We start from the raw sequence: 27668 nt of genomic DNA, 5'->3' as shown, positions 1-27668 counted from the left end.
CTCCCCAAGCAGGCAACCCAGGGAAAGCTGGAGGCGGTTTGGGCCCTGGATTCATCTCATCCTTCCTAGAATTGGGACCATAATGAGATTCAGCTGGGGGTAAAGGTCACCTCAATTTCTTAATTTGTCCTCCGTCCTGATGAGACACCCTTATAGAAACTGGTTTCTCTCTGTTGGGTAGCCTGGGCTCTTGGTCACACCCAGCTATCTTCCAAGTTGTGCTCTTTGTGCCAACGGACACCAGGTATGACAGTGGTCGGACGAGTACAAAACTGTCCACAATATAGGAAATGGCTGAACATACATATTTTATTAACTACTGCCAGCCAGTAATTCACATATTCATTCATTCATTTGTTCATTTGTTTGAACAATATTTGGGAGCACCTACAATGGGCCCAGCATTGGCCTAGTTTCTGACACTGAGATACCGCACATTTTAAACTGAATGACCTGATAAGTGCTGTGCTGGGTATGATGCTAGAACCTAAAGACACCATCCTAATCCTCACAGGGTGTGTGTGGAGGTGTGTACACAGTCAATGAAAGATTCTTAAAGAAGTCTGTTTTCTATAGGAAGGATAGTGTATGTATATTTTTTGCATTTGTCCACAATTTATCTTATTAAAACTGTTGAAAAAAAAACACAGCTTAATCTCATAAAACTCACACCAACTGTCCCTTATATCACTTCACAGGACATTTTGTTTAAATTCCTAAATGGTTTTATCTGGTGTTTACTATGGGCCAGTTTCTGAGCTTAGCACAGGAATGCAAAATAAATAGGACATTAGGGATATTCAAGAACCGAAGGTTTAACAGGGATGGGCAACACATACATACAAATATCTTCACATTGGAAGAGTAGCTTGCTGTGGTGAGACGTGCATAGGGTGCTGTGGGGGTCAGAGGGCAACATGCACCAAACTGGAGGGAGGAAAGATGGCTGGAAAAAAGCAATGCTTCACTTGTGTCTCTCCTGTTTCTTTGTTTAGTGGGGTTTATTTGCTCATTAAGAAATTTCAAAAACAAATAAAAGACTAAAACCTCCCCAAAATCTCTTCACCCAGAGAGCATCACAGTTGACATTTTGGTGAATACCCTTCCTGGGCTATATGTGTGTGTGGAGTGTATTTTTTATTATCATAATTTAGGTAGAGGAAAATAAACTAGCTGTTCAACTATAGCAATATACCCACAAAACACTCAGCCACCAGCCTAAGACATGTCTCTGCATTTTATTTTAGGAAAACATAAATCTGCTCACAAGATGTCTTCAGAGAGCAGGATGAGTCGAGGAAGATCCGAATGGGTCTGAATAACCAATCTGGGGCCAGTGCCATTTTCAAGGGCTGGAGCTGAAACACAGTTATTTTCTTCCAGGAAAAGCAAGGTTAACTCCAGCTGGAAAGCCCAGCTGGTCATTAGCTTTGCAGCTAAGAGGAGCTGCGTCTCTTACGGGGTTGAGTTATGATGACTTCGGGTATTGATTAGATGAGGGCACTGGCCCCATAGTCAGCAGAGAGCTAGGGAATGAGGAGCAGAGGGGAGATGGTGGTGGTTATCGTCTTTATGTAGTTTTCAAAGTCACTTCCGAAAAGGAGGATGAGGTAATAGTTGAGTATACCAGCAAGGGACATGAGAAACAGGAACAGGATGATGCGTTTTCCAAATATGTAGCCAGGTGTGCTGGGAAAGAAAGAAAGAAATGCACAGAGGATGCCACGTAACCAAAAAATGTCACTTGGCGCTACATGGGGTTTGAATTATAGCTCTTTTTACTCAAGAATGCTCCATTTACTTCACGTGAGGGATGGAAGTGTCTGAGCTTTTATTAGTCACCACACATATTTCAAAACCCAGCTAAGAGAGCCCAGGCCTCAAAACCCACTGTGGCCAGCGTGCGGCTGTCTGGGTCCTCTGCCCTCCTGACTTCCTTCCGAACTCCCAATCCCTGGCGGCCTGAAGATGGCGTTCTGCCCGGGGATCAGCACCCCATCCACTCATTCAGACCCTCTCTTCAGCAGCTCCTTTCCGGGAGCGCCTCTGTGAACCATGTGGGCTGCCGTGTATGATGCGGCACTTAATGACATGGGCGATGGTTCAGTGAAGCAATAATGCTGGTGGCATTAAAAAGGGGCTTTGGCATCTATTTGGAGGTGCAATCTATTCTTCTGAGGCTGCCTGGGACTAGCTCACATTCACACTAATGAGAGCTGGGCCCCCAGCAATGGAAGATAGGCCCTTACATGTTAAGTGAATGGAGGGAGAGAGACTTTTAGCAGATTCCTATCTTTCCCTCAAAGGCTCTAAATCCTAAGCTGCTTAGGCACATCGTCAGCTGGGGTCTGGAGGCACTGCCCAGTGATATGTGACTGCCTAATTGTGCACAGCAGCAGCCCTCCCTGCTTCCTCCACTCTCTGCGGTCCTTCTGTGACCTCTGTGCCCGCTTCCATCTAGCGTGTCTGAAAGTCCAACCAAATGACTCCTTAAAGATGTTAGTAAAGACTGTGAAGAGGGGACTCTGGTAATCAGAACTGCTCAAAAAAAGAGCCAACTCAGCTAAACGTGTGAATGACGCTGCTGAACCTGTTTCTTACTATAATTGGAGAGAGCAGATTTTGGCATCCCCGGGTTCGACATTAGAAATGGTATCTTTCTGAAAAGGACCCCAAAGGTTCATAATGAGACTCATACTTTTCCTATGTCAAGAGCTTGAAAATCACTCAGCACTTGAGTATCAACCTCTTTGCTACTCAAAGTGTGGCCCAGGGACCAGCAGCGTTGGCATCCACTGGGAGCTTGTTAGAAATGGAGTATCTCAGGTCCCTCCTTAGATGGACTGAATCAGAATCTGCATTTTGACCAGCTTCCTCTCTGACTCACAGCCCACTGAAGCTGAGACTGTCCCTGCCCTTGGCCAGCTGTATTCTTCTCTCTCTCGGTTCCCTGTTCACAGTCATGCTCATGAAGTGAGACACTGTCTCTTTATTCGGGGACCTGAAGAGAAAGTTATGGGCTGAACTGTTCCCCCAAATTCATTTGTTGAAGCCTTAAGCCCCAGGACCTCAGAATGGGACTGTATTTGAAGATGGGGTCTTTAAATAGGTGATTAAGGTTCAGCCATGTCACGAGGGTGGACCGTGACTCAACACGACTGGTGTCCTTACAGGAAGAGGAGATTTGGACACAGATATGCGCAGAGGGACAACTGGTGACAGTGGCAACCCACAAGCCAAGGAGAGAGGCCACGGAAGAAAACAGGGCTGCCAACTCCCTGATCTTGGACTTCTGGCCTCCAGAACTGCGAGACAGTCCATTTCTGCTATTTAAGCCACCCCGACTGTGGCATTTTGTATGGTGGCCCAAGCAGACAAACACGGAGTTACCTGCTCATGCCGAGAAGGAAGTGACTAAAAACTAAAGGAGTCAGCGTAAGGGATATTTTCTAGCCAGAAAACAGAGGGTTCAGAGAAGTTAAATTGTGAAAAGTCAAATTTTGTGGTGGCTCAGATTCATCACATGAACGAGGCCACCATATGCTCATTACAGAAACAAGAAAAAGTGATTTGCAAAGCTGCTTCGGAACATGCCCGAGATAAATCCGTGGTGAAGAATGGAGTGGCGGTGCCTCCTGATGAAATAGCAGTATTCTTGAATCTGGGCTAGGTTTTTAAAGGTCTCAAGACATATGGCCCTGAAAGGAGACAGGTCTCTGGTGCTCAAACTCTTCCGGGGCCATGCAGAGGGTGTGGATGGCAAGAACTCACCACATGCCCATCCCGTGCAGGGCTAAGTGTGAATGGGGGTCCCGGCCCGGCACCGCATTAGCTGCAGTTTGAAGTCTCTCAAGCTTAGAGACGGGCAACCCCCTGGAAGCTGGGCATGTGTGCACATATGAAGAACCCACCACAGGCTCAGGCAAAACGCACAACAGGAAGTCACGCAGAGCACAGGGGGAAGAGGGAGGGGCCTCAGCGGGGCACAGGCTGCGTAAGTAGATGGAAAATCAAGATATTTATTGCCTCTAAAAGCTGATGGATAGTTCTCGCTAAATGAGGTGGGAAGAGTCAGAATTAAATTATTAAATTTCTATAAGGAACAGGCGTTTTATAGCTGTGAGTTCATCTCATCCTCAGAATGACTCTGTGAGGCATTATTAACCTGTTTTCCAGGAGGGTAAACTGAGACCAGACAGAATGACTCGCCTAAGGTCCCACAGCCAGGGAGAGGCAGAGCCGGGATTCAACCCCATCTGTGTGAGGCCAGAGTCCTATTCTGTCCCTGATTTCCTGAGGACCCCTCCAGATTTTGGAGACTAGGATTTGGTTATTCATTCTGAAGCAAACATGTTCTCCACACACACAGCATAAAACCTACGTGAAAATATGAAAGATGCATTATGCCAAGCAATTCCCACCTCAAGGGTGCCTAAATCTTCTAGGAAGAGTGGCTGTGGTGTGAGAAAGGTGGACCCAGCTATGGAGAGATTCAAGTCCCTGCCCCAGCACACTGCGGTGTCACCCACCCTCCCTGTCTCACACACAGATGTACACAAAATGTGGGTAGAAAAGGAAAATGTTATAATCCCTCCTGGCTTTAAAATTCTCTTCTTTTCAAAAAGGAAATGCCACTTTAAATATGGTAACTTCAAGAAGGAATAAAAATTGTAAGGTCCATAGAGCGGGATATCATTCCTTTGTACCCCCATGTACCTCCAATAAATCCAGCCCTCCACACTTTTTGTTGAATGAATGAATCATTTTCAGAAAAGAGGCATGAGCCGCTTTCAGTGATTCCCAGACTCTGTGCATATTACAATCACCTGAATACGGTGTTAAAGTGCAGATTCCTGGGCCTCCACCCCAGAGATTCTGATTCTGTAAGTCCAAGGTAGGCTCAGGAATCTGTATTTTTAGTAAACACCCCAGGTGATTCTGGAACAACTGGTTGGTAAGTTTCACTTCAGAAACAGCAGAATTGATACCCATAATACCTGCCAAGGGGTCCCCAAAGGACCCTCTAACTCTGGTGAAGGAACCTCATGGTCCACATTGGTGAGGAGCCATGACTGTAAAATATGGACTCTAAGGGAAAATGACTGTGAGGGATTGGTCCTTTCGAAAATCATGCCCATTATTATTTCTGTCAGTTGAATATTTTTGGTCTTGCACCATGCCCCTTACGCTCAGAGATCCCCAGGTCTCCTTGAGGACAAGAGCTTATCGTTATCTTCTCAGCAACTGACACAGTCGCTGGCTCAGGGCAGGTGGTCAATAAACATTCCTGATCGGATGGATGCTGAGTTAATGAGCTGTGAGCTAGATGAAGAGCAGGTGGAATCAGGTAACTGGGGTTCACTGGCCCCAAGAGCTGCCAATCTTTGCCCCTCTGCCATTTGGCTGAGAACTTCGAATTGCAAAGAGGAATTTAGCGGGAGCTGCAACAGGGGTACTGGGTTCTGAGGGACAAGGAGAACAGCCTGGTGTGAGCTGGTGAATGTAGGTGATATAAGGCAAATGGTCTTGTAATATAACGCCACCTGCCTTTGAGCTGGGGCCTGATAGTAGCTTAGAATGAAAGGGGAAGAAACTAAGATTCCTCCTTAACTTTCAGCCATGTAGTTAAGGATGTTATAGACAGCCTAATCAGGACAGGGGGGAAGAGGTCAGGAGTAAGATGTAGGATGTAGGACTGAGAATAGGAGCCATGAACTTCCAGGGGGTGTAAAGGAGGAAGCCGCCAAATCCCTAAAGGGAGATGCTCTGGCGGGGGAGATGTGTCAAGGAAGGCCTCGCCTCCGCACTGGGCCAAACTGACGCTGCCATTCCTGAAGTGGGCAGGGTCAGAGCAGCTTCTGGGGAGGAGCCAAAGATGATCTGGAACCCAAGAGAGATCTTCCTGGGGAAGGATCTCACTGAGCAGTGTGTCCCTCCATTGGAGAGGCCACGAAGTAAAGCAGATCCCAAAGACATTAGGGCATTAAAGCATCTGCAGAGTCAGAGTGTGACAGGGCCCAGGGACGGAGGGCAGGTAGATAAAAGAGGGGAGTCTGCAGTGGAAGAGGGCATTAGCAGGTAGTTTCTAGAAGGCAGAATTGGAAATCCCCTTGGACCTAGCCACAGAGCCCCGCAGGCTTCATCTTCCTCAGGCTGTGCCTGGACCTAGATTAGGATCAGATATTTCATCTAGTATGTATCATTTCTATTGATGACAACTGCTAAGATCTGTGTTAGAAAGTATCGTGAGGCCGTGTTTGATCGCAGCAGGAGAGCGCACCTAAAATCCAGGATTGATTGGTAATGAAATGATTAGGGGAGGTGAGGAGGGTTTGAAACCAGCACACACAGTAGGTAAAGGGGCTGGTGAGGTGTTACAACCACTTAATGGGGGAGACCAGGCAAGGATATAAGAGGTTAGGCCGTTTACATTTCAATGAGGTCCAGAGAAACCAAATAATTTTAAGATTTTAAGCCTATACCCTAGTGTTTAGTTCTGCCACCTCTGTTCATTCCCTAGTATGATTACCTTTAAAATGAAAAGGGCCTGTGGGTAAATGGACACCATTTGTCATGTTCCATAGATTGTCTTAATATTAAAGCAACTTCAAGATCTCAGGCAAGTGGTGGCAGATGGAGAGCAGAGGGACTAGGCCAGGTCCCAGGGACGTGGGGAAGGACGGCGGGGATGCCCAGGGGGCTGGCCTGAGAGCTCAGATGCCCTACTTAATTGACAGACACTTTGACCCCCTCAACTCTATGACAGGCAATCTCCTGGGGCACACAGAGGCTTTCCGGGATACAAGAGAATAAAAAATATCATTCAGAACCGTGTTGATGAGGTAATAGAGATAATGGAATTGTGGTTTTAGAGGAGAAATAAGAAAGCCACTGAGGAAGAATGAGGAAGAGATGAGCATGGGAAAGAGGTGCTGGAGGAAGGGCCATTTTTCTCCAGCTGCAGATCACCTTCAAGCCCCCCAAGTCACTGAGCTTCGCAGGCTCCCCAGAGGCAGTGCTTTTCCTGCCAGCCTCCTGGGATGTCACTGTCCTTGTCACGGCTGCAGGACGCCACAGAAAAGGGATGGGAAACTAGACACGGGGGGAAAACATGGTGGAAAAGGTGGGATCAGCCTCCCAGAACACATGCCTGCCCCTCGGAGCCCTTCTGCCTATTAGGAATTCTGATCTCTAAGGAGCTGGTGGCATACTGGAACTTGAACATTTCTTCTGTGAGTATCGTGATTTCTCTTACTAAAATCCAGGTATAGTGAATGTACAACCATTGCCCTGGGACTTTCTGTCGGGCAACATCTATAAGCAATGCAGTGGTGTCTCTGTTCACCGTCTCCATCCTCTGCATGCTCTGGCATCTTATTTGCTCTTTCTGCTGGTCCCTGGATGCTCTGTTACTCAAGAGAACTTATCAAGGTTTAGTTCCCATTTCTCTAGGCAAACAATGAAATGCTTCACTCACTGGAGGCCTTGAGAAGCCAGACACAGGAAGTCATTCAAGCCCCAGAGGGTGTGGGGCTGTAAAGAATACCCAGCACACAGTGTTAAGGCATCTATTGTGAGCCTGACACTATGTGGAGGAATTTTTTTAGTGGGAAAACTAGTCAAGTCCCCCAGCTGTGTTTTCAGAGCCTGCAAAATTCAGGGAGTTAAGGATGAGGGATCGTAGTTGCCTTCGCCCTCCGCCCTCGGGGATCCCCCAGAGCCTTCAGTGCTAGGCAGAATCTTGTGAATTACCACTCTTGCTGCCAAAACGCACCACGCCAAGGCTCTTACACAGTCCCAGCAGCCTACCTCTGAGTCCTCTCTCCCAGGTAGCCCACGAAGTATTTTTGCCTCACAAACAGGTACATGAGTCCAGCAAAGGCAGCAGGAACTAGTGGAGAAAGAGAAATGCCTGTGTTAGTTAGTTTTGTAGCGGCCAAAACATGCTAAGTTAACACAATGTTAAACCAGTTCTCACGCAACTAATGTTGCCACAGTACCTAGCAGGGGCCTCAGGTTCTGACAGTCATGGCTGATGTGAACCTCAGCCAAAAGCCTTCTGAAGAAACCTTGAGAACTTTGATAATAGTAATGTTACTTTATATCGGCAGTGTGGGATGGTTTTCAAAGTATTTCATATCCATCATCTCATCTGGACCCTTTTCACATGACTGTTATCACCTTTTCTATCTCCAGACATGGCAACTTAGGAACTTAGGTTCAAGGGGTCAAGGGGCTTGTATAAGACCCTCAGGTTGTGTGTGTGTGTGTGTGTGTGTGTGTGTGTGTGGTTGGGGGTGGTGAGGAGCTGGACTTGAACCCTAGGCCTGGCTCTGAGGCTGGTTCTCTTAAAAGCACACCCTTCATCTCTGGGCTTCCAGGCAGTGCAATGCCCAACCTTTTCTGAACAATTGCCACTATTCAGAAAAGTTCTCTAGGGAAAGAGATTCTCTTGGAATGGGCCTGAGCAGCACCCAGATGACCCCATGGAGTCCTGAACACTTGGAGCTGAGAGTTAGAAAACCCACCCCTCCAGGATTATAACCTGGAGCCAATGCTTAACTCATTGGACCTCTAGACAAAGGGCTGATGAGAGCTTCCTCCCTATCAGAATAACCATGAGGGTGAAATCGGGGCATGGGTATAAAAGCACATTGAAAGCCTCTCAGCACTGTTCAAATGCCAAATTAATTGTCTTGACCAGCACTTTGTATATGTCGGGCACCACCCCAGGCACTTTGAGTCCTGGGGTCTCCGAGCCTCCCAGCCACCTGGTAAGGAGCACATTACTGTGACCATTTGACAGATGAGGACACTTAGGCTCAAAGAAGTCAGTGAGCCCAGAGTTACCTCCCAGACCAAAAGACCCATGAGGAGAGCCGTCTTCAGCTATCAATCATCTCTGCACCTGGCAAAGCTCCTGCCACACACTGGCTTTCAACAACTATTCATCAGATATTTGAAGAAAGGTCAGATAGGTGGGCCATGCAAGAGGCGGACTTTGAAACCACGTCTGTCTGATTTCAAACAGACCACCACCAGGACCATCAATAACAGCATGTATTGGGTTCCTATTTTAAGCTAAACTGTAGGAAAGTGCCATGTTTGTGGGTCATAAGCAGTCAGATATCAGCAGTCTCATATCAGCAGGTTCAATCTGATGCACGTCAAGCATTGTGTCAGGGGCTTTATCACCTTGTCTCAATCATCCTGTGAACACTATTATTCCTATTTACAAATGAGGAAACTGAGGCTTAGGAAAGTTGAGTAACAGCCCAGTGTCATGACACCAGCAGTGAGTGTCCCGTGAACTGCCTCCAGTCCGTCAGTTGCCCAAACCCACGTTCTTTCCCCAAATTCACTTTGCTTCCCAAAATGCTGTTATATGACAGATTAGAAATCAAAGCTCTGCAGAAACTGCCGGTGAGGCTCACCCTATTCTCTGAAAGTCACAGACTTGTCACAAGTCACCATTTGTCCTGGACAAAGCTTTTCCTGGTCTGTCCCAGCCGGGGGGCTCTGCATTGTGGCGCATCCTTCGTTCCAAGGGAACGGAACCGAACATTAGCTGATAGGAATTAGGGGTGGAAAACTGCTGCCCTCTTTGCCCTCATGCAGGGAGTGGCGTGTGCCTCTTGTGTGGCCCTGGGCTGCTTGCAAAGCAGGGGGTGCAGAGTGGGTTCAAGTCTGGGCTCCAAATTTCTGGAGTTTAAGCAAACCACTTGTCCCTCTGATGCTTGGACTCCTGCTGTGTAAAGTAAAAGGTTTGGGCTGCCATGATCCCTGAGCTTCCTCCCAGCTAAAAGGTTCTCCCATCTCCTGTTTTCACAAGAAATGACAATCATCAAACAGGGTTTGCTGACACTTCTGTCCCCTGGCAATGTCAGTGCCTGTTTTGGCAGGAAATGCAATGTTCCAGGGCTCTGAACCACCTCAGACTCCCTTTGTATTTACCTAGCTAGAACGACTCCACATTCATCTCTACCAAGGATCATCTCAGACATAACAGGAATCACAACTCCTGGCATGAGAGCAGTTCGACTTGATTTTTCAAGTTATGCCAAACATGTTTCTCATTTAACTAAGGAGAGAAATTGGAAAATAAAGAGGCCTACTGACAGCCTTGTGGAGCACAGGAGGAGGCCACGTGGCATCCCTGCCGTGGCGTCTGCTGCCGGCTCTCACCTCTGGTCTCCTCACTGCACTTTACTTGTTCTCAGCAATCATGCATCCATTCTCTTATTTCCTGCGGTTCACCTCACCAGCTGCTGTATGCTTCACCATCTCTTTATATTTACTACTGCAAATCCAGGCACAGGGCTGGTCACATAGTAGGTGCTCAGGGTGTATGTATTACATGACTGAATAGTAAAGGGATACTCGTGAAAAATCCAGGATTTAGCCCAAAAGATCTGGGCTCTTCTGGCTGTCATTCACCAGCTGAGTGAACCAAAGTCTCCTCCAAGATAATAAAGGAAATAATATCCACTCTACCTACTATATAAAGTGAGAGAATATGAGAAGAATTTAATATTTCATCAGAAGACGCTAGCGGCTTTTTCTTACGCACCTTGCTGAGCCACAGTGTGGAAGCTGCCCAGGTCATGCCAAGCCTCCCCCCAACACGGTGGCCATCTCCAAAGGGGACCAGAGATATAACTCCGATTGCCATTTAATTTTAAATCAAGTCTAGGATAACTTGCTGAAGTCAAGACTGTGGGCTGCTGATAACCCAGGGAAGGCTGGAGACCTGGAATCCAGCCCGTGGCTCTGCACGCAGATGCCAAAGGACTGCCAGGCTGGAAGCTTATTAGCAAAAGGGCCGAGTGACAGCCAGCCCGGAACAGACCCCTCAGGCACTCTCATGTATAAGCCCTTGTATCTGAGCTGACACTGCTTAAGGATTCTGAGTCACATTTCGCTTTAAACCTCCCTTGTCAGCACAGCCTCTCTGAACCAGCCGCCAGGGAGCAAGCATCAGCAATGCATTATCACACCAGCTCCGCACAGGCACTGAGCGCACCTGAAACATGCCCTCCCGAGGGTCTCACCTCTCCAGGGCTTTACGGATCGGACCTGGAGGTCAGGCAAAGTCTTTTCAACAAAAAGCCTCTGCTTGAACCTCCTCAAGACGTACCTTTCAGAAAGAGAATACAGGGAAGCCCGAGTTACCTTGGCTGCAGAGTAACCCTGCACTCCAGAGCACCACGAGGAAAGTGGGGTAGGCGTCGACACAGTTTTGGCTATAGAAGAAATAAGAAGAAAAATCAGAAAATGTGTTATTGCAGTGTAGTCTGAAAATCACCTGAAACCCCAAACTAATAATCACTAGTGTACAGTGGGCAGGAGCCCCATTCACAATTCCCTTTACAGCTACCAGATAAGATGCAGCAGCCCCGTGTCACATCACCCAGACCGTGGCGTAAAGCAAACACCCGGTCAGAATCCATTTACTCTCTTCCTCGGTGAAGCCGATCGGAGACTTGGTTTCTTTGTAGATTCGCTTTGGCAGTGTTCCCGCCCCTGGCTGTGCCAAACACTTTTTAGAAGTGAAAAGTGAGCCACCCAGACAGCAGGGCTGCGGCGGCAGTCAGGGCGGAGGTGTAGGGGGGAAAAGAACCCAATGAAGGGAACCTTTATGCCACAACCGCTGGCCAGGCTGAGGAAGGGAAGGTGAGCTTTGCCCAGTCAAGAAACCAGGGTCGATTCTGAAATTCTCACGCTCAGAAAGTAATCTTGAATGAATGGGTCCCAATGTAATAACTGTAGCAGCTACTAAACACGAGCATTATGTCCACTGTTGTACGTTATTAGAGGCACAGAACTGCAGCCCTGGGACTGAGAATGTGATCCGTTTCCTCGTTCAAGAAAACTGGAGGGAACATTCTTTTTATTTAGCTGAATAACATTCCGTGTCTGGTGGGATCTAATATCTGACGCTCCAACCGTTTGAAAATCTATTAATACCAAAGATCTCCCCTGCTTCCTCCTTGTTCTCAGGCTTCTGTTTTTGTTTGTTTGTTTTTAAGTCATGGTTGTGTCTGGGTGGTGCAGAATTTTTGAAAATTCTTGATTGTCTAAGGGATTTGCTCCTTAGGAAGAACTGTCTAGTGATTTGACACTGCATCAGTTACTCCATCTCAAGTCACCTTGGTCCCTAATGAAACATGGTCTGTCTGGAATTGAGCGAAGTTCTCCCAGCTTTAAAAGAACGGGCCGCTTCTCCAGATTTCCAGAATATGCCCAGAGTCCTGCCCCTCACCCTGACTCAAGCCAGTCCCTTTTCCATCCAGGACTTCTGACATGTCTTCCACCTGAAGCTTCATGCCCTTATGCCCTCCTTGAGAGAGGGCTGCTGCTGGCTGAATTCAAGATTTGGGCAATGACATGGCTGCCTCTTGCATGAAGGCTGGTGGCTGCTCATGTGGTCGTTAAAGTCACAGAGCGTGGCTCCAGTGCTGAGTCTGTGTGAGCTTACTGGCTGTGTGAACGCAGGTGCATTTCTTAGCCTTACTGAGCCTTGCTGTTCTTATGCAGAAGGAGTGAGTGGAGACGTCAGTAATTACCTCCCTGGATTGTTGTGAGAATAAAATAAGATAAAGCGGTGCCCGGCTCACAGTACACGGGCAGTAAACGGTGGCTCTTATTGCTCCAATGTTTTCCTTCTTATGACCCCCAGTGGAAACGTCTTTCGCTCTAACAAATTGTTATTATTCCAAATTTTCTTTTGTGGAGAGTTTCATGCCATTTTTTCGGCAAGGCAAAACCGACAAACCCATTTCAGCTCTCATCTCTCGAAGCCTAACTACGAGCTGCTCAGCAGATCTCAGGACAATTCACTGTGCTACGTTCAATTCAGTGCAGGACACTATCAATGTTTTTATGGAGAAAAGGACTCGTTGCTATTTTCCCTTTCTCTCCACCTTTGGCAATGAGATACAGGAGCACTTAAATTCATGTTTTGTTGTCTGGATTACTTTTAAATAAATAAATATCACTAATAATGGTAATAGTGTCAATCCTAATCAATAAAATCAATGTAGATCTCTCACCTTCAAATTATTTGACAAGTCACTCTACTTGGAAGTCAGTCTAGAGTGGATTCTGAGAGATGCAGGGGAGACAGGACATTAGGTAGCATCTCCCAAAATGCATTTTGTGAAACACAAAACCCTTGCTATGCTCTGAAAAAAAAAAAAAAAGAAGGAGGGAGTCTGTAGTTAGAAACGACCTCCCCTTCTTGGAGAATCACAGAGTCCCTTAGTACGTTAAAGTTTCTCAAAAGTCTTGCTGTACACAACTTGTTCTTCCCTGTAATACCTATTAGCAGCCCATGACCTTGTTATCTCTGGGACACATGCTAGAAAATTATGTATCTCCAGAGATCCCGCTTCCCTCTGCTGCAGCCTGGGCTCACCTGTGATTAAGGGAAGCATCAAAGGCCAGTTACCAGACTTTTCTCCAAAAATCAAGGAGTCACTGCGCCAGCTGTGCTCATCAGCTGGAAACAGGGCTTTGAACTATATTTTATACACACGGACAGAGAATCAAGGTCATGATTCCTTTTATCTCTCAAACCCTGACTCAGCCCTGCCCTGGTGGGAGATGGGTGGGTGGACAGACCATTAACCACGGCCAGGTCTGAGCTGATGGGGCACACCTGGCTGCAATGTCTGTTTACCAACTGCCTCCAAATCTCAAACTGTCCATATCATCAACAATCATATTTTATGCTGAAAAATGTGCATCAGGCTTTTCAATCCACTGGCATCATTTATCTTTTACGCTCATCTTCTTTTATAGCTACAATCTCTAAATTTAGGATCTCACACCCCATCGACCAAAAGTTTTGATCACGCAACCCTGTGATGGGTGTATTTATGCATAAATTATATCCACATACCACTTTCAACCTGTATATTAAAAATAAGTAAAGCTTAATTTTTTATATTTTATGTAGCAAGCTTAAATACACATTCTTGCACCCCCATGGCTTACCCCTCTTTGGTGCTTAGGAGACTCCTGGAGACACTATCTCCGGAGATGATGTTCTACTGGACTAACACGGAAGTGCCTTCCCAGGGGCTTCCTGCCAGAGGCAAGCAGCCTGAGGGCCGTGGCTTTTGCCAGCATTTTGCTGCACTGATTTCTCAGCCCCTTCTACAAACCACCACAGGCTCACACGCAGGTCTGTTAGGTGGGTCGGGGAGGAAGCAGTCTTTGTTGCAGACCCATAGCAATGACTGGGCAGCCTTCATCTTACAGAAAATTCTCCTTTTTCTCCCCTTACTCCCCACCTTCCTGCATCTCTCTCCCCACCCCGCATCCTCCTTTCCCTCCTAAGGAGGTTAAGAGGTAAAGACACGTGGATTTGGGGAGCTGGGCTGCAGCACCCACACAGTGGGGACCTCCAGGCAGCAACGATTGCTCACCACTCTCCTCTAGTTCCTTCTTCCCTCAGGAACCCCAGACCACTGCAGAACTGGCAAACCATCCTACCAGTGACGCAGGGCAGCCACCACCGAATGACACTTCTGCAATTTGGAGACTGGCAGCAGGGGCCAGGTGCAAGCACAGGGGCTTCTGAGAAGCAGAGCTAGTTTACTCCCGGGGGGAAGCAGCAGAAACTAGACAGCCCGGCCTGCTCCACTCTTTCTTCACTGCTGGCAAGATGCAAATGTGACACTTCTCACAAGTACAGTGAAATTCCACTGCATGGCCCAGCCACCCTGCCTAACTTCTCCCAAATGCATGAGTTGAGTTCCTAAGAACTCAGTAATCTGGATGGAAAGAAGCTTCTCTTTCCAAACTAATAGAACAGGATTAATGCTTTCTTTGGATTCCATTTTCAGAGAGGTTTTGACGTCGCCCCTGATCAAAGACACCTTCTTTGCACCTTTTGCACATGGATGTGTCTGAGGGGTACCCTCACATCTCCCCTGCAAATGGCACAGAGAAGTTGATGGCCCCCTACATACTTTCCCTGGCCTCCTTTAAGTGTAAATGTCTTAAATGATTTAAATCACAGCTTTCAACTCCTTCAATAGATTCTGAGAATTAATATGCTAAAGGTCCAAATGTTAAAATAGGAGGAATCAGCGGAGGATTTCCTTGAGGTTAGAACTGCCGGAATAATGCTGTGCGGGAACACTTAGCATGAGAGAGAGGTCCCCGCACAGGAGGGGCCGGCAGGAGGGAGGGGATCTATCTCCATTGTGCACTGTGCAGGGGCTGTGAGCCCTCAGGAGCGGCCTGAAGTACAGGGCCCCAGAGGTCAGGGGGCCGGGGAACCAGCCTGCTCGGCCTCACAAATGTGTCCATGCATGGGGCCCATGGTCCACGCAGCAATTTAGAAGCTGAGGGAGAAAAAGGGCCTGAGATGAGAAACAGCAGTGACAACAGCTGGGGCTCCCATACTCCCCGTACCTCGTTTACAAAATAAAAAGACCCAGATGAGGAAAAGGACTGGAGAGAAAGCATGTTGGTGAGTGTGACGAAGGCCTGAGCAGCTGAGAGCCCTCGAAGTCAGTTTAATTCACGGGAGGTGAATCGTTTGTCTTTTGTGAGTCCTGAATGTGAGTCCTTCCCCTGAGCTGCCCCCACAGAGCCGGCTGAGGCCCGAGGCCCTGACGCTTCTGCGGGCATCCTCTTTCATGCTGTTCTTGCCATTCTAAGAGGACTTTTCCCAGGTGGCCATGACTGCCGCTTTGGAAGGTATCTCCAGGGACATCCTAGTCTCGTCAACACCGCAGGCCGGCTCCTGAGCTAGCTCGTCTCCCAAGGCTTCCTTTCCTACAGGCCTGTGGTCACAGGTACAGAGAAGCAGGCAAGCAGGCCACTGGCTGAACCGTCTATTTAAACACATTCTGCATAAAGGAGAAATGAGTGTTGGAATAACATCGTTCAAATCTGCATCCCAAACGGCATCCATCTCGTTCACTGCGCCGTTCGGTTGTTTTCAAATGGGCTTTTTTATTCAAAAGTAAACAATGAGCAATCGCACAATTCCCCCATTCTTTCTGTTCTCATTCTGGTTGCTCGAGGAGGCCATGAAATGTCCTGGAGGCCCCTCGGACTCCCACTGAAGGGGCGCCAGGGGGCGGGGGGCAGCTGCCATCACGCCTGCCTATTGCTCCTGAAGCCGGCGGAGGAGTGGGGCTGGGTTTCGGGGGAGTCCCTCTGGGCTAGCCCCACAGGAAACTGGTCGGCCCCGGTGAGTCCGTGACCGGCTCAGAGGTTTCTGGAGCAATAAGGAGCTGTGCGGATCACGCCAACCCCACCCCAAATCCCCACTTCCTGTCTTTAACTACAAGCACTTAGGTGATGAAGGGTGTCCACAAAGGCCCCCCCCCCCCCCCCCCCCGGCGCGGCGGTGGGGGGAGTTAAGCCGCCACTGGGAACTCTCCTCTCTGCCATTCTGAAGGTTGGTCCAGACCGTCATGTGACCTTGAGGGTGGGGCGGCCCCGTGCCCACACCCCAGCTCTGTTAGGCAGCAATGTCAGGGTTTGGACTCACTTGGCAGTGTAGACCCGCTCAAAGGCAAGCGTCCCCGTCCTCTGGAAGCTCCGCCCATTCTGGGTCCTGCTTTCATGCTCCACCTTGTGGGCAAAGAACCCTGGCAGAGGGAAAGGTATGGTTTATAATGGTCACTTTCATGCGCCTGTTGCCCCATTATTTTGCTAGAATATGAAATGTGACTTACCCTCCAAACAGCCCTAAAACTGCTCCACGAAATGTCATTTAGCAAAAATTCACTCAGCAGCTACCCTCTACTAATCCTGCATTAGGTGGTGGCGATGCAGTGGTGAACAAGACACGATCCCCGCTTTGAAGGATCTTACAGTCAAAGGAAACAGACAAACAAGTGAAATGGAAGTTGCCCCTTCGTGCTTTAAGCTAAGATGACACTTGGTGAGATCAAGGAGCCCTCGAGGATCAAAGGAGCAACTTAATTCACTGTCTGGGTCACAGAAGGATTCCTAGAGGAAGTGACACCTAGGGAAAATCTGCAGAGCAAGTAAGAATTACCAAGCAGATGAAGGGACAGGGAACAACAGAGGAGGTCACTCCTTCCGGTGGAACAGAATATGCAAGGGTCCAGAGTCAAGAACTGTGTTTGGTTCAGTATGTCCAGCTAATGATGGGGATACGGGGAGTGAGAAGTGGAACCCTGAAGACTTACAAGTGAGGCCAGAGGTAGATGGTGAATTGTTTTCTCAGTGACATTTATCTTGATCCCTTGCCAGGCACTTAGCTTGCATCTGAGAACAAACACACAAAGAACCTTGGCTGGAGAAGCTTGCGATCTGGCAAGAAAAGGAGACGATAGACCAGACCCAGTGAACAAAACACAGGAATTAAATTTATATGGCGCACTGAGCTGTGGACAAAGGGAAAGCAGACCGTGGTAAGAGGCATGAAGTGCTCAGAGGGTGGACAGAGTGAGCCTGAATGAGAAAGGAAAGGCAGGCCAAGGCTTCAGGATGATGGTCAGTGAGAAGTGCCCACTGGACTCGGCAGTGTGGCTGTGACCTTGCTGAGAGCCGCAGGAAGAAACGCAGATTTTATTTCCATCTTGAGAGCGACAAGGTCATTGGCAGGCATGAGCTGGGAAACGGCAAAGGCAGAAAGCCTCTCTAGCCCAGTGCAGTGAGTGTTTAGAGGGATCAGGCCACGATGGAGACAGGAGGGACTAATTAAGGAGATGGCTGCGGGATGGAAGAGGTGCCGAGGGGCCGGAACCCAGAGGGACTGTCCACCGACTGGATGGTGGGGGTGGGGGATGAAGGTCTCCTTCCCCTTCCCTCCCCTCTGCTCCTCTCCCCTCCCCTCCCCTCCCCTCCTACTTTATTCCTATGTCTAGCATGAAAAGAGGGAAAGTGAGATAGTCAGGGATCCACCCCAGGGCTCCATCAGCTTCATAGAGCCTCCCCCAAAAGGGAAGGATGCCTTATCCACTGTGTATGTGAATAAAAGCCTTTCATGGTTTTCTTTATGGCAAACGCACATCCCTTCACTTAAGAATGCGCCCATTTTGAATTCAGCGGCAGGGCTGGCCTGTGTGAAGCCCTCCTGGCACACGGGTAGGCGCTTGATGAACCTGCCCCCGTTAGGCTTTGCCCCAACTCTGAGAAGTGAGCAAATGCTGTCCCCACTCGGTAGTCAAGGACGCTGCAGCTCAGCGAGGTTAAATTAACTTTCTCAGCGTCACTCTGCTGCGAGCGGTGGAGCCGGGGGTGTGAACCCAGCCGGGCATACGAGGATTTTTTTGCCGCTTATCATCACCCTGAAGCTCGCTGCAGAGCTTCCATCAGCTATACAGGGTTTCAGTACACATCTGTGCATTCTGAATGTCTCTTCTTACCACAGACTATGCTAGAAAATTCTGATCATTGTTTTTCCAGGACCCAGGATGACAGCTCTTCCCTCTGAACATGCAGCCAGGGACAGTGTCAAGAAAGTCCGAGGTGATTCCTGCAAAGGGCATACAACTCGGCTGTACTCCTCGAGTCTGCCCTCCTTCTTCCTCTCCCTGCTTAAGGAAACAAACCCCTTCCTCTTTCCCAAGGAAACAAACCCCTTCCTCTTTCCCAAGGCTTGCCCTCTATCTGTGACCTTGACCCCATTCCTGCTGCCTCTCTGGGTTTTCGTTTCATCAGTGTCTTCCCCATTTCCTGAACTCGAGTCTCATTTTCTCTCCTCTTTATCCTAGAAACAAATTCAGATCTCTCCTACCCATAAAACAAAGCAAGCCTGTGCAGTCCAGTAGTCACTACAGTCTACTCTCCCGCCTTCTCAGCTACACTTAAGAGAATGGCGACACCTCCGCCCACTCCTCACTGCTATCCTCAGCTACTACAGAAACTATGTATGCAAAGACAATGAGATATTTATCTTGGCTAGCTACCAACATTAGGCCAACCCCAAGGAGGAGACAGAGACAGACGCAGAGAGAGAGCAGGGATGTAAACCGCTACTGAGAATCAGACGCACTCCAGCCGTTGCTGGCCACTTTACCTACGTTATTGCGTGCGGTGGCTTCAACATGTGGCAGTTATTAATAACTCCTCGTCTCAGTTGAAACTGAGGTTCCAGAAGTTAAAAAGTTTTCTCAGAATCACATAAAGAGATCTTTAGATTTTAGTCACCCACAAAGTTAATAGGAGCCTGCAGTGTGTTACAAGTTCTCAAAACAATAGCTCATCAATGACTCGTTTTCATAGAATCGGTGCTGGATCTCAAGAACGGGTTCCCTGCACAGAAAACACCCATCTGCGTCTTAGAAAGAACATGGTGAGATGGGGTGGGGGTCGGGGGGGGGGGCCCAACGACAAGGGAGTCTGGAACCAAGTCATGTGAAAATGAGCTGCTGAAGAAGCCGTGTTACAGCAGACTTGGTATATACAGGAGATATTTCACAGAGTGCAAGGATTAAATAAAATAATATTATGTCCAGGACAAAGCACGTGCTTGATAGAAAGCAAACTCTCAATACACCCAACAAGAGGAAAGGTAAACTATGGAAAGCAGTATGGAGGTTCCTCAACAAACCAAAAATTGAAACACCATATGACCCAGTAATTCTACTTCTAGGAATTTACCCAAAGAAAACAAAATATCTGATTCGAAAAGATGTATGTACCCCCATGTTTATTGCCACACTATTTGTAGTAGCCAAAATATGGACACAAGCCATGTCCATCAATAGATGAATGAATGAATGAAGAAGGGGTACATAATGGAACATTATTCAGCCATAAAAAAGAAAGAAATCTTGCCATTTGCAACAACATGGTATTTTGCCAAATGAGATAAGCCAAGTGGAGAAAGACAAATACCATATGATTTTACTTACATGTGGAACCTAAAAACAACAAAACAGCAATAGACTCACAGACACTGCAGTGACTGAGTTACCATGGAGGAGGGGTTGGGGTGCGTGGGTGGGTGAGTGAAATAGGTAAAGGGAATAAAGTGGCACAAAATCTCCACCATAATATAAATTAGTCACAGGGATGAAAGCACAGCATAGAGAATGCAGTCAATAGTTCTGTGACATCTTTCTGCGTTGACAGAAACTACACTAGTCGGCGTGAGCATCTTATAATGTCGAATTACTATGCTGTACACTTGAAACCAATATAATATTGTATATCAACTACACCTCGATAAAGAAACATACCAAAGAAAGAGGAAAGGCAGGCTCAGTGTGTTATGAGCTCTCCATCATAAGAGCGTGCACTTGAGGGTGGCGTAAAGAAGATTTCTTCTTCGGGGGCTTCGTGAGTCCATGATCTTGTTTCTAGGGCCCATATGGTACCCGTGAGATTCACGGTGAGTGTGTATTGGGGTGGGCGTGGCAGGGATGGCATGGTAAGGAGTGTGCTCACTACCAGCTGTATATCCCTCCTACCACAATTCCCACCATCCTTGACTGCACATCCCTGCCTGCATGGCCATGTGTCTCGCTTCTTGGCTGCACAGTAAGAAGAGAGTTGAGAAGGCCGCCTCTCTTAGAGGAAAAAGGATGATGCTAACGCCCACCACCTTCCCCTGCAACCATCAGGACTGCGGGCACAGCCCTCCTGCTGAAACAAACCTTTCCTCTGCCGTCACCATTCAGTGCCCCTCCCCTTGGCACACTGCCCCTCCCAAACTAATGAGCTAGGCTGCCTGTGGAAGTCACTCTCTCCAAATCTGTGTTTCCCAGGTTTGCTTCATGTCAAAGCTGCTGGTCATTCTGTCAGGGGAAGCTGGAGACCCTCTAGATACCATTCATAGGGAAATGCATCTGTCTGTAATCCCTGGCTTTGGTAGTTCTGGTCCAGCGTTCTTAGAACAATGTGTTTTACACTTGTTCCGCATTTTGCAGGATCAAACTGGAAGAGGGCCACAAGTTTAAAGATCTTGATGACTAAAGAATATTTGAGAGGCAGAGGAGGAAGTGCCACCAGGTGGGCTGGGCTCTTGGCCTCTGCCAGGCAATGAGGCCCTCAGTGTCCTTAAACACAGAGCCGTGGACACATCACGGACGCATATGGACTGGATCTGCTTATCTTGGGATAAAGGCGAACTGTGCAGTGCCTGGCAACAACATGTAAATATTTCTTACAACTAACAGAAAGGGTAGAACGGCTTTTGTGGAGGGCAGAGGGAGAAAAGCACAGTTTTTGCATATTTTCTGAGCTCTGTGAGGTAGATCTGTGCTGCAACACTGAGGTGCATTAGAAATGCAAAGAGACGCTCTGAACTGTACACTTGGACCTTTGTGTTTGCCTAAAAACTCACAGTAAAATGGGAATGTTATCTCCCAAATCATTTGCATTTTCTTGTTGCCCTTAACATTTAAAAGTGACAAGCTCTCACCCAGTCCTGTCAGCAGCATGCAGGAGCCCAGGTCCCCGCCTTACCCAGAGGGTCTGCAAGGGCTCCTTCTGTGGCTTCAAAAGAACAGCAATTTCTCCCTTCCCCAAGCACAGGGGGCACAGTGTTGTACGAGGTCATTCTGCCCCCACATTGCCTTAGCTGCACCCGGGGGCTGGGCAGGAACAGAGGCCATATGGGGTCTGCCCAGCACAGAACTCTCCAGCCCCAAACAGTAGCTCCATGAGGGTCCATACTTGTATCTGCCCTGCCAGGAAGCCTCCATCCCACTCAACAGTTGGGGGAACTGCGCAGCCGCTATTTAGACTGGAGTTGTGAAGGCTCAGACGTTTGACCATTTATAACCCCTTCTCCCACCGTGTACCAAAGCAGATTTACTCTCATCTTCCAGAACTCGTTAGAAATCTCACCATCCACCTCAAGTCTACTCAGGGTTTGCCATGTCACTATGGAAAGCTCAGGATGCACTTGATAGACCAAGGCCAGGTCCTGGAGCTCTCAGACAGGAGAGAGGCAGAGACGGTTTTCCCATCAGGAGACGCTGCAGCCTCCCCGGCTCAACCTGAGCTCTCAGAATGCACTGTAGCCTTCTTCTAGCTGAGCTCAGCCGCCTCGGCAAAGGCCGGTAAGAGGGAGCGGTTCCGCTGGCCACTGACTCTCGGCGCTACACTGATACTTGTAGCGGAAGGGCAGGAGGGGAGACCCCGCACAGAGCTGAGCAAGCACTGCCCCCCACCCATGCAACTGCCTCACAGAGACTGCGGAGGTCATTGCAGGCTTCCTGCTTTCCTTTCCTGCCCACCTTTCCCCACTAACCTTTCCTGTCCCGGGAGGCAGGAACCACAGCTGTCTTTCAGTGTTACATCCCCATGTACCCAGGACACCTCCCAGCCCAGTGTAGGGTCCCTGTAAGTGCACGCAGGTCACATAAATGAGTCCCTTGCTTATTTCCAAGACCAGGGAGCCCTGCCATGGTACCTGCATGAACTAGCAATGACTGGAAGCAGTGGCAGCCTGAACCACCCATTTGTTCCCTCTCTGAGCTGCAACTGTATTGGGCATAATTTAGTCTGGAAATGTCCGGGTCAAGAAGCTACCGAGTGTTGTTCCATATAAAGAAACATACTCAGAGAATGCAGGGCTGGACCTCTCTGGTGTGGGGAGGTCGGGGGGAAAGCTTACGTGGTGCCCAGAGGCTAATCACCAGAGTCTGTCCAGATTCAAGTTGGGGGAACATATCAGAATATCCCACATTGATTAGAGGCTCAAATTTCCAAAGTGTGACAGTGTGTGAACCTTCAGTCATTGACCTCTAAGTCATAGCAGCTGCCCTTAGCCGTCACTCTCCTTTCTGTATCTGAATAAACTGTAAAAACAAAGCTCCTGAAGAGACTTGTAAAAAGAGTCTGAGGCAGCCCTAACTCAGAACTTTAAAGAGAGCTCTGCACAGTCTTGTCTTTTTCAGATCTGGTTACCTTGCTTGGTTTTTTAAGTGACAGCAGGGTTAATGGAAATGCAGACCCCAAACAAGCATATCTTTCTATATATACAATTATATAATGCATTTGAAAAATGCTTCAAAAATTATACATTGCTAGAGAAAGGGGAAGTTTTACAAAGAACATGTTTCTCCAAAAGAAAAAAAAAGGGAATACAGAGGTAAAACAATGATAAGATGATTTCCCCCTCACACCCTCCCCCAAATTCATTTGTTTAGCCTACAGGTGGAGGTAAACTTGGGTGCACTGAAGTCAGCCCAGCTGGGCTAACTGAATATCAAGGTGTCTGTGTGAACGTGTATCTTGCTTTCGCTCTCCAGGCTTCTTGCCTTCCACTCAGTCTCTGGCCTAGTAATTAATAATCAAAATGCTGGTCGCAAACACTTCGGCGAGGACTTTTGTGAAACCTCCAAGTTGCTGCCCTGACTCCACCCGTGTGATTAATCATCAGCATTAAAGGGAGACAAAGACCAGGAGAAGGCAAATTCCCAAGTTCACACAGAAATGCACACACCCCTCCACATTCAAGTAAAAGGCAATACATGCAGATGAGGGAAACGAGTGTGCACACAGACCGTGGGGGCCTGGCTCTCACACAACTTGCAAACAAAATCTACCTCTGTGCTCCCCCCCACCGAGCGAGGGGCTTCCCTTACCATTCTGGACCACGCTGATGAGGGTGATGATGGCCAACAGGACAATACTGCCCAGCGTTTCCTGGTCCATGTTTGCCTCAGGCTGCCCAGCGAGGACTGCTCCAGCTCCAGGCGCCCCAGCTCACACTCTGCAGGAAGGGGAAGTCGGGGCTGCACTTTGCCTTTCATCACTAGAATTTCCGAGGTACGGCACAATTACACAGCGCCTTCTCCTTTGCCTTCTTCTTCTTTTTTGTGTTTAGCCACCAAAGTGCCCTGGCTCAGGGTGGCCTGCCAAGGGAAGCAGGGCTCAGGACAGGGGCAGGAAGAGAAAAAAAATGAAACTTGTGTTTTATTTATAGAGCAGCCAAAATACCTGTGCCCTGAGTACTTTTTCTTCCCTTGAATTCCTAGGAAAAGGGATATTAACATATGCAGCGCCCAGAGTAGCAGCCACATAATAAGGCCTGGATGAGTGAATGAGTGAATGAGTAAATGATCAGCGGGGGACAGCTGGGGTCTCCATTTCTGCAGAAAACAAAGCAACAAGAGAATTAAAACTAAACCAAAGAATTTAGACATGAGGGTGACAGATGACCCCTAAGGAAACCTTCCAAACAGGAAGTATTGTTAAACACTACCACTGACTGGTCTGGGGTAACTGTTGAGACATAGTCCCTGGAATCTTCTCAACCCAAGGCTAAGAGTAGAGAGGAGGTGTAGGAGTGTGGAGCTGCTGGGTACAGCTGGTGGTTGCCTGGCATCTTACAGGACAGCTTCCTCCATGGAAATGGCAATCCCTGGGGAGTTACAGAGAAAATGCAAGATTCCTGCAAATCTTCATCCCAGATTCAACAACTGTTTGGCAGTGTTTGGAGTTTTTCTCAATACCTCACGTGGAAAAAGAAAGTTGGCCTCCCTAAGGGGTGGCAGCAGGCAGTTGCAGCTTTGTGAGGGTGGCCAGCACGGTGGAGACTCACCTCACACCAGAAGCAGCAGAGTCAGCTTCAGCATCCCCAGCTCAGCTCAGGGAGAGGGGCCTGGGGAGGCAGCGTTCAGACTTGGGAGCACGGGGGCCAGTAGTAAGCGCCACCCAGTCCCGTCATGACACTCTTGGGTGCTGGGGCCCTTTCAAAAATGTGGAGTTATTACAAGATTGGCTAGGGCTTCGGCACTGGCAAAATTTCTTATTCACCATAAAAAGACCTTATTTGTACAGGAAACTGGGTAAGTTTCAGAGAATGCTCAGGTCCCAGCAGACAAGCAGTCTGCCGCCATCAAAAGTTGCTCCTTCTAATACGTGTCAAAACTGAGCAGCAACAGGTCAGAAGTGAAGGCCAGTCCCCTTAGAAAGGACTCCAGCTGCAAACAATAGAAACTTAGCTCGAACCAGCTGCAAAGAGCAGAGATGTGGTTGGGTCTCGGAGCCAGGAAATTCTCGCTCTCTCTCTCAAATGTAGCACTGTCCAGTGGGGTATTCTCTCAATCTCTCTCTTCTTCTCTCACTTTCTCTTAATTTGTCTGTCTTATTCTCTCTGCAGATCATTTTTCATCACACAGAGGAAAATATGCCCAACCTCCAACTCTGGAGTTTTTATTACCTATAAAGTACTGATGTCTCTCAAAATTCTTAGGGTGACCTCATTGGCCTAGGCTGGTCAGATATTCATTCCTAGGACAACCAGATGGCAGGAAATGAAAGAATCTGGTAATTTCCATAGTCGTCAGTTATTGAGGGAGATAGTTCCCTGAAGACAGATTGGGGATACCAGTTGGGTATAGACTACCCTGCCGTGACTGTCCACTACTTGTAATTCCAGATGAAAATGCCCAGTTTTTACAGAAGTTTCTCCATTCTACACCTTGATGGTTTAAAAGCACATCCTAATTTGCTCCCTGCTTGGGTGTTTATGGTGTGTACGTGTGTGCCACCATCTGCGGGCATGCACAAAACAGTCAACAGAATCCAACGTGGTCAGCCCAGGATGCCTTGGGAAATCTGGCCAGCTCCTTGGAACACAGGAAACCAGGAAAGGGCCGCCTCTTCTGCCGGTTTCACAAGCCTCCATGTGCCCCACAGAAGTGGGGATGCCAGCTATCTCCTCTTCAGAAGGCCGAGATGCCGGCCGGAGTTGTGCAGCTGGGCCCCCCGTGCAGTGGGACACCACAGCAGCTGCCGCGGGACCCGCGCAGGCGGAGAGCACGTGCCGGTGGAGCGCGTCCATTGCGCCCAGCAAGAGCGCCAGGACAGTCAGCGAGATGGCCATTAAATTACGGCGCGCACATTAAGATTCTGGCTGCGGCCACAGAGGAACACTTATCAGAGGTGAAGCCTCTAGAAATGCCATTCATCTCAATAGAGAGCTGCTGAGACAGAACAAAAAGACGAGGGCGCGGGCAGCGGGGGAGGGGAGCGCAGCGCCCCATTGGATTCCGGTTCCCAACCAGAAGGCCCCCCAGCCGTGCACCGGGCAGGGCCCCCAGCTCCCAGCTGCTGCGTCCTGGGTACCTGGCTTGTGCACTTGCTCAACATAGTTCTCTGGGGACAAATGATTCCTTCCGTTGCCCAAAAGATGAAATGGAGGTTCAGAGGGCTTAAACCATGTGTCCAAGGACACACGTGTAGTAAGGAGCGCAACCCGAATTCAAACCCAGGCCTGTCCAGCTTCAAAGTCTGGGTTTTCAGGCAGCCCAGTGCTGCTTCTGGAATAGTTTTCAGAACTTGGGACCCCCTGGCCCTTCCACATCGGTGTTTGTCAGTCCCCTCAGAGGTCTGTGGATTGAACAATGTCCCCTCAGCCCCTAAAGAGAAATATTTAAAAAGAAAATCAAGGAAAACATGCACATTTCACAGGAAATAACATACTCCCCAGACATCTGACTGTTAGTCAAGGTAATTTAACAAGAAATAGCCCACAGCTACCAGGCTGTGAGCCCACCGCATTCCCAGACCCTGGCTTCCGTTTCCCCGTACTTGTGCATATGCTGCACTTATCTGTGTGTGACAGGTTAGTTAGACAAATGTGCTGGGAGTAGGGAAGAATAATTAGCACATTCATTAATTAGAGCAGCGTTAGCAGTTTGACTGTGAAGGACAACCGTTTGTCAACAGAGATCAGGACAGCTGGGGCCAAGCAGCAGCTCAGGGGGACAGCAATTCAGAAACAGCCATGGCACTGACCAGCTGCTATTTAAAAACATGGGAGCTGCTCACACGCTTAGCATCAACACGCCTCCATCACCATGGCAACATGGGGCCACTTGGGCTGGCTGTCAAGCAACAACATTCACCTCTCCTTCGTCTCACCTCGGGGTGCATACTGCCATTCCATGGTATTTCTTCTCTCCACTTTTCATTCAAGGTTGCCCTTGATGTTCATCAGGATGAGGACTTCCCTGTACATAAACGTTGGGGCTGAGAGAGAGGGCACAGAAATCCTCCGAGCTGGGGTGTCAACACTGGACTGGACAGAGAGACATAGCCCAGGCCTACGGGCACGGACTGCACATGATTCCAAAGCGGTTCCTTTAATTTCAGTTAATCTAAGAAATATTCAGACAATACTGATCTGAAAGTAATAAGTGATATGAACAAAGACCAGGCCACCATCTGTTCTAGATGTCATACGTCGATAGTCTCCAAGAAACCTAAATTCAGTCTGGCTGGTGTCACATCTCCCTCCCTGGCCACAGTCAGATGGCCTTTCTTTACATGAACAGCCCATAGGTCTGAATTGAATTGAACTAAGCAGAGATGAGCCTGCATGCCATTATATAGATGAAGAGACAGAGGGTTGGTGAATTTGCTGGAACCCTCAATGCTATTGATTAAGTTCCACACATGCTCAGGGCACTGAGCTAGGTGCTTTACAAATCAAAACAGCATTTACAGACACGGCCTCCTTTCCCTAACGTCTCAAGCTATAGGCTAATAATATCAGTGCAAGGAAACAGCTAGAAGCAGAGATCCAGACACATGGACAAAGACTACAGGAAACCAAGTTAGTATCCAGAAAACCACTTTTGCCCTCCCATCACAAACACACACAACACGGTGTATTGCTGAGTTGGTAGGAAAGTTGAGCAAGTAACCCCTAAGTGCACAAAACCTTCTCCTGTGTATTGTGTACAAAAACAGAGTCTGGACAA

The 27668-nt window shown here is 48.4% G+C and overlaps 1 protein-coding gene across 1 annotated transcript; it reads right to left on the bottom strand.

Moving 5' to 3' along the window:
• Positions 1 to 1223: 1223 nt before the first annotated feature.
• Positions 1224 to 23747, bottom strand: ALOX5AP (arachidonate 5-lipoxygenase activating protein). Its single transcript, XM_073228874.1, has 5 exons — positions 23541 to 23747; positions 16517 to 16616; positions 11173 to 11243; positions 7810 to 7891; positions 1224 to 1689 (listed from the first exon to the last, which is right to left on the bottom strand). Exons 1-5 carry the CDS (start codon positions 23608 to 23610, stop codon positions 1527 to 1529), a joined length of 486 nt encoding a protein of 161 aa, XP_073084975.1. The 5' UTR covers positions 23611 to 23747; the 3' UTR covers positions 1224 to 1526.
• Positions 23748 to 27668: the final 3921 nt, after the last annotated feature.

The sequence above is a fragment of the Manis javanica genome, chromosome 1 (genome assembly GCF_040802235.1).
Source record: "Manis javanica isolate MJ-LG chromosome 1, MJ_LKY, whole genome shotgun sequence".
Lineage (NCBI taxonomy): Eukaryota > Metazoa > Chordata > Mammalia > Pholidota > Manidae > Manis > Manis javanica.
The sequence above is the reverse complement of the archived record's forward strand: the minus strand, read 5'-3'. Positions and strand labels throughout refer to the sequence as shown.